The following is a 6,882-nucleotide window of genomic DNA, read 5'->3' as shown; positions in this document are numbered from 1 at the left end:
CATAGCCTAAACAGAGGACATGATTATATTGAACAGCATCTGGCTAACAACAACTGTTGACCATATCTAGTGACAGACAACATAATGGACCATTAAAGAGAAAAACATCTGGACATTAAGACTTAAGGCTTGGCTCCTTGTCCTGGGGCGGGGCCGTAACCTAGAGATAGCATGAATAGTTGTTAGCATTAGCATCTATCAACCCCACACCTGAGACAGGTTTATGACGGTGAAGTGTCTCTGTGGTAAAGAAGTCTACATATTCATTGTAGAAAGAGCCACTGCAAAGAAAACTGCTAACCACTGGATAGCCCCTTTAGCACCATAACCAATAGATTACATACAGTCCAAACCCAATTGTAGTTTGAATTAGCCTCATGGAGCATTTGGATACAAGATGCTTCCAACCGTAAATTAATTCACAAACACAGCCTTGGACAACTAAATATGGCAACATGTTTCATTATAGTAAAAGAAGCAGTGTTAAAACAGAAAGAGTATGTGTTTACCATTGGGTTTAGCACCATATCCATTAGAAACGCCACCTGCTGTCCCGTAGCCTAACAGGTACAAGGGAATACAGTTTCAAGTTCAATCAGAATTAAGGATGACCTATTTTTATACAGAATAACTGAATACTAAAGAGTACACATACACATTTTACATACAAATGTAAATACCATTTGGTTTAGGAGCTTGGCCATTGGGAGCACCATAGCCTTGTTAGAATGAGACAACAGATTTTCAGAATGATCATTTCCAGCGTGCAAACAGTGTCTACCTGATAGGTTAATATGTAACATCATTCAAAAGTAGGTTCTGAGTGATAAGGATGCTATGTTTGTACTCATACAAACTTGACACTTAATATTTACCGTTGGGCTTGGCTCCTTGTCCATTAGGAGCACCATAACCTTGTTAGATGGAAATGTTTTGTTAGAATGTTTATCATCTTTAAAACGGTGATATTGCTGGTTAAAAGTAACTGAGTGTAGCATGGATTAGTGTTATTTAACATTTCTGTAGGTAGGCTTTGAATTAAAAAGATGTTAAGTCACACCAATATTTACCGTTGGGCTTGGCTCCTTGTCCATTAGGAGCACCATAGCCTTGTTAGATGGAAATGTCTTGTTAGAATGTTTATCATCTTTAAAACAATTGTTTCACTGGTTTAAAGTAACCGAGTGTAGTATAAGTTATTGATATCAAAACATTCCTGTAGGTAGGCTTTGAATGAAATATATTTACCATTAGGCTTGGCACCTTGTCCATTGGGACCACCGTAACCTTGTTGGAATGAAACAAACAATAAAACAATAATATTTTTGGTTGAGTATACTGAGTTGGTGATTTTGAGAAACTGATCTAACTAGGCTTAGAATGATAAGGATGCTACATCTACTCATACACATATTGAATATTTACCGTTGGGCCTGGCACCTTGCCCAGTGGGGGTGCCAGCTGGAGCAGTATAACCTGCTGGACGCACAAGTATCCCTTTATTCGTGTAGCTCACTATTTATGGGATTTTCTAGCTGCAACTAGTTACAAGACAGAATGTGGCCATTTAAGAAGTGCTACTTACCGTTGGGCTTGGCTCCTTGTCCATTGGGACCACCATAACCTTGTTGGAATGATATGTCTCGTAAGAATGTTTATAATCTTTAAAACAATGATATTATGGACTGAAAAGATACTATGAGTTGGTGACATTTATAAACTGCTCTAAGTAGGTATTGAATTAAAAGGATGCTGTATATAATCATACAAACATTGACATTAATATTTACCGTTGGGCCTGGCACCTTGTCCATTGGGGGCCCCGTAACCTGGTCAGATTGTAACCAGTTAGGTTAGAAAGCAACATCATCAACATGTTCACGCAGTGGAAGACCTGCCTGCATACCTGGCTTGGGTCCTTTAGATCCTCCTCCATTGCTGTACCCAGTACCAAGCCCCAGTCTGGCATAGGGACCATTCATCCTGTAACCTGGTCAACAGACCGTCAATCCCAATTTAAGTCAAATATAGATTCTGATATTCATTCTCCAAATATGACAAGAATAGTGTCCTTCTATGAGAAGACAGTCGACTCCTCCACGCACCTCCCATGGGTTGCGCTCCATAGCCATATCCATTCCCACCGTATCCTAGAAAACAAGAATCTTGGTCTCATCAGATCTGTAAACAAGGTGCAGATCCACACAGCGGTATAATGGTCTCCAGCTTACCTCCTCTCTGGTTCCCTGCTAGCTGAGGCACGCCAAGGCCTCTCTGCCCTCCCATGCCCAGACCTGCACCTGCCAAAATATCCAAACATCAGAAGAGTTAAAGGGAAGGGTTAGTTACTGTCTATAATTCTAGATCCTCGTGAAAGAGAAAGGTGATGGGAGTCTGGAAGGGTTAGTTACTGTCTATAATCCTACATCCTCGTAAGGAGTAAAGGTGATGGGAGTCTGGAAGGGTTAGTTACTGTCTATAATCCTACATCCTCGTAAGGAGTAAAGGTGATGGGAGTCTGGAAGGGTTAGTTACTGTCTATAATCCTACATCCTCGTAAGGAGTAAAGGTGATGGGAGTCTGGAAGGGTTAGTTACTGTCTATAATCCTACATCCTCGTAAGGAGTAAGGTGATGGGAGTCTGGAAGGGTTAGTTACTGTCTATAATCCTACATCCTCGTAAGGAGTAAGGTGATGGGAGTCTGGAAGGGTTAGTTACTGTCTATAATCCTACATCCTCGTAAGGAGTAAGGTGATGGGAGTCTGGAAGGGTTAGTTACTGTCTATAATCCTACATCGTAAGGAGTAAAGTGAGGGGAGTCTGGAAGAGCGTAGCTCACCTGCTCCGTAGGGAGGCCTGACGTATCCTTTCAGGGGCTTGCTCCCTGCTCCCCCATAGGCTCCTGACAAACGCAAACAAATGAATGAAAAAATTGGACAGTTTGTAAGTGAAGTGTGACAGGAAAGGCAGAGAGGGGGGGGGGGACATGCAATGGATCACGGCTGGACTTGAACCAGGCGATTGGGACCTCAGCCTAAACGTACTTATCCCCCACATGAACATGTTTTGACCCAAACTTCCTGTCTGCCAGGATATCAGCACAAACAAGATTCCCGTCCTTCAAACCACTCATCCCTCTCTGTCTCTCCCTCTCCTTCTCTCACATCTCCCCTCTCTCTCCCCCTCTCTCTCCCCTTCTCTCTCTCCCCTTCTCTCCCTCCCCCCCCCTCTTTCTCTCTCCCCCTCTCTCTCCCCTTCTCTCCCTCTCTCTCCCCTTCTCTCCCTCTCTCCTCTTTCTCTCTCCCCCTCTCTCTCTCCCCCCCTCTCTCTCCCCTTCTCTCCCTCTCTCCCCCCCCCTCTTTCTCTCTCCCCCTCTCTCTCTCACCATTCGGCTTGGCTCCGTTTCCATTGGGGGACCCTGCAGCTGCTCCTTGACCTGAGTGTTGAAGAACACACCAAAGAATCAACTGATTTATCTGAGGTCAAACTCTTCTTGACGTTGATGTTCCTTCTTAGAACCAGGAGGGTACCGTTGGCCTTTGCTCCATGTCCGTGGCTCTGCCCGGCCTGAGATCCGTGACCTGTTGGGTTCAATCAGACCACAGTAAACCACGACACATCCTGGTAAGGAGTCAGAACGCAACAGAATGCAGGAACTCCTCTTTATAAATCATTCATGAGTACCGTTGGCTTTAGCTCCATATCCGTTGGGTGCAGCAACAGGGGCACCGTTACCTAGAGACCATACAAGCCACACACCTCCATTACATTACTACTGCCGCAGCACAAACACGTGTTTCATCCATCTCATGTGGCCTTGCCGATCAACAATCAAGGAGTCCATGGAATATCTTACTGCATGCTACAGTATGCACCAAAATACAGAGATAAACTAGTGTTGTTGGATTCCATGAGAGGGAACGGGAAACTAAACGCTGGGTTTGCCTCCGACATGGTGCCTGCGTGGGCAGTGCCAGCACCATGTCCTGCAGCGGCCACACAAGGAATAACCTCAAACTTCAACCAGCAACATTATGACCCAGACGGAGTGTTGATGATGCTCCTACCGTTGGGTTTGGCTGCCTGTCCATTGGCCCCAGCAGCAGGTCCGTAACCATGGTCACCGTTGGGCGTGGCTCCATTCCCATTGGCTGCCCCCCCCGCCGGCCCCAGGCCTGGAACACACCCACAAACAAGTAAGTAAACATCCTTAATTATAAAAAAAAAATTCTTACTGTCAAACAACTAGTACACTTCTGAAATCAAAACAAATGTTACATCAACATCTGTTTTGTATACATACAAATGCTGTATGTCACTTTGGATGAAAGCTTCTGCTAAATTAATAAAATGTGGTAAATGTAAGTAAAGGTACATGTTTTTGCAGTCTGTTATATACAGCAGCTGTAACCAAGGTAACTCCTCACCTGCTCCCTTGTTGGGGGGCCCTCCGTTCTGCGTTCCCATGGGAACACCAACCCCTGCACAACACAAGGGTAAACATCCTTAGAGTTTGAGACCAAACAGTATTTAAAAGTATGTGTTAGGCCTACATATGTGTTAGTTGTACATGTGCAACTTCTTGATGTTCTCTGTATTAGGTTCAGGACTGGAGCTTGCTTTACCTTTGGATAATAACCGCCCGATCCCGCCTCCGTTCTGAGGAGTCCCCCCTGAAATTATTAGATTATTTACAGTTATAAATATGAATCAGATACATCATACATCTTTTGACCTATATATCTCCAGTTTTAATCAATTATATAATGTAATCGAACAATAAAAACAATGATTATGCATGGGACACTGCTGAATTCCGTCTCGGTATCGTTAGTCGTGTCGTTAGCCGTAGCCTACCGTTGGGCGGAGGGCCCTGTCCGGCAACAGGCCCGTGACCTGGAATCACAAACACACGAGTTAACATGATGTTCATTCATGACAAGATGAGTCACACCGCATTACATTTTATGTCCAAAGCCACATAAAAATAATGCATGAGTTATATGTAGTGCTGTCAAACGATTAAAATATTTAATCGTGATTAATCGCATTAATGGCATAGTTAACTCGCGATTAATCGCAATTAATCGCACATTTTTATCTATTCTAAATGTCCCTTGATTTCTTTTTGTCCAATTATTTTTTCTCATTTTAATGCTCTTATCAACATGGAAAAGTGGGTCGGATTGCTTGGTGCAAATGCTTTTTTTAAATTGAAAACAACATTGCAATCGCCTGGCTTTGACGAGGGGGCGGAGAATTCGCATCAGCTGTGTGCTTGGCCATCAAGTGGTATTTCAGACTGGATGTGCTGCGATGGATGATAGCTCAGTTCACAACGACAAAACACACAGATTACTTTGGTCTTGTCAATGGAACCATTTGGCAACTTTTTAAAAGTAAACGTTCCATTCAGAATCCTATTGGCATCCATTTTGGCGTCTCGCGCTCGCCATCCACTCAAAACGTAACATTAGCCTACTACTCTTTAGCCGGCTCGCAAGCCCAAACAAGTGTGCGGCGTGCCTGTTGTTTTGTTTCCGGTCTAGCTAGATCCGGTGTGGTGTTGTAGTTTTTCTAACGTCAGTAGTTGTTGCAACAGAATGTGAAAAAAACTACAACGTTTTGCTAGGCCAAAAAGAACGTTAATCGTGCGATAAAAAAATGTACGCCGTTAAAATGGGTTTGCGTTAACGCCGTTAATAACGCGTTAAACTGACAGCACTAGTTATATGCCCAGCTATAGAGATTATTGTATTATCTTAAGATCACTTCAAATCCAACCATGATCTAACTCTGAATGGAAGAGTTCAAACGGTGGGGGTTTACCGTTGGGTTACTTTACTCTACGTGCTTGGGACGAAAACTCCAGCTAAAGGAGTCAAATGTAATTTGAACGCTGATGCAAGCCTACCGTTGGGTTTCGCTCCGTATCCATTGGGCACACCAGCTGGAGGTCTGTAACCTAGCAGGCAGAGAGAAGTTATCGAACATGACAGGTCTCTCTCAGCCATAGCTGTAACCAAGATCACTGTCAGACTAGAGGAGGGGACCCATACCGGCCATTCCAACTCAAACGACCCCATATCGGCCAAAGCTGTTTCTTCTCTTGTGCACAGGGCCCAACAGCTTAGCTCAAGCCTGTAATATTATCCTATGCCTACATTTCGACAAAATGGCTAAATTCTGACATGTAAGAGTCAAAAGTGATCAAATCATCCAAAAACCGAGTAGGCCTAATAGCTCTAGGCTAAACTTCGGTTAGAAAAAGTCATGTTTACAACACATTTTCCGTGCTTCTTTCAGCTCAGGATCCTGAATGCGACATCGCAGTTCTCAATAGAGCGCCTGTGTACAAGTAGTAAAACATTCCCTCTCGCATCAAGATGTCAAATTTAGACTGTGACTGACACCAAAGCTAAGCTGCCTTTGATTTCTAGAAAGAGAGCCGGCAGAGAAGAGGCAGTGTAATAGATGGCTGTTTCGCACGATCACAAGAAAATTTGTATGTGGGCCAAAGTAATGGCCTACACTTACAGTTGCATAGCGAACGTCACAAAGATTTTTCTCGTTTTGAAATGTGACATTATCGTTTGAAATTTGACAGACAAACACAAACGCCTGCTAGGGATTTTCTCTCCTCTACTTCTCTTTACCTAGTTCAGGAAACCATGAAGGAAATTTAAAGGCGCTTGCGGCATACTTTTCTGCCAGTCAAACATTAGCCTAGCAGTAGGATAAATAAAAAAAACGTTAAAATTGAAATAGCTTCAAATCGATTTGTATTTTATTACGTTGACACATCTGACACGCCTTTATAACAGATTACACAATCAAATGGTGAATTATAAATATTTTTTCTTTTTTGAGTCCCTACCCTA

At 43.3% G+C, this 6,882-nt stretch overlaps 1 protein-coding gene across 1 annotated transcript; it reads right to left on the bottom strand.

Annotated features, from left to right (window-relative positions):
- Positions 1–1,038: 1,038 nt before the first annotated feature.
- LOC134031714 (uncharacterized) lies at positions 1,039–6,015 on the bottom strand. Its single transcript, XM_062475416.1, has 16 exons — positions 5,916–6,015; positions 4,859–4,897; positions 4,429–4,482; positions 4,069–4,176; positions 3,686–3,736; positions 3,532–3,582; positions 3,387–3,437; positions 2,841–2,903; positions 2,232–2,300; positions 2,106–2,150; positions 1,907–1,990; positions 1,791–1,829; positions 1,586–1,624; positions 1,426–1,476; positions 1,249–1,287; positions 1,039–1,109 (listed from the first exon to the last, which is right to left on the bottom strand). The coding sequence occupies exons 1-16, from the start codon at positions 6,013–6,015 to the stop codon at positions 1,039–1,041; spliced, it is 954 nt and encodes a 317-aa protein (XP_062331400.1).
- Between the last annotated feature and the right edge of the window lie 867 nt (positions 6,016–6,882).

This window comes from Osmerus eperlanus, chromosome 12, assembly GCF_963692335.1.
Source record: "Osmerus eperlanus chromosome 12, fOsmEpe2.1, whole genome shotgun sequence".
NCBI lineage: Eukaryota > Metazoa > Chordata > Actinopteri > Osmeriformes > Osmeridae > Osmerus > Osmerus eperlanus.
The sequence above is the reverse complement of the archived record's forward strand: the minus strand, read 5'-3'. Positions and strand labels throughout refer to the sequence as shown.

What these genes read in the sequence shown, in the direction of transcription:
- LOC134031714 (XM_062475416.1), bottom strand. Translation starts at nt 6,015, where the DNA reads ATGGCTGAGAGAGACCTGTCATGTTCGATAACTTCTCTCTGCCTGCTA. An exon ending in GCCCCCCAACAAGGGAGCAG is followed by an intron (nt 4,177 to 4,428) that starts GTGAGGAGTTAC and finishes GGTGTGTTCCAG; the next exon opens with GCCTGGGGCCGGCGGGGGGG. An exon ending in ACAAGGTGCCAAGCCTAATG is followed by an intron (nt 1,110 to 1,248) that starts GTAAATATATTT and finishes CCATCTAACAAG; the next exon opens with GCTATGGTGCTCCTAATGGA.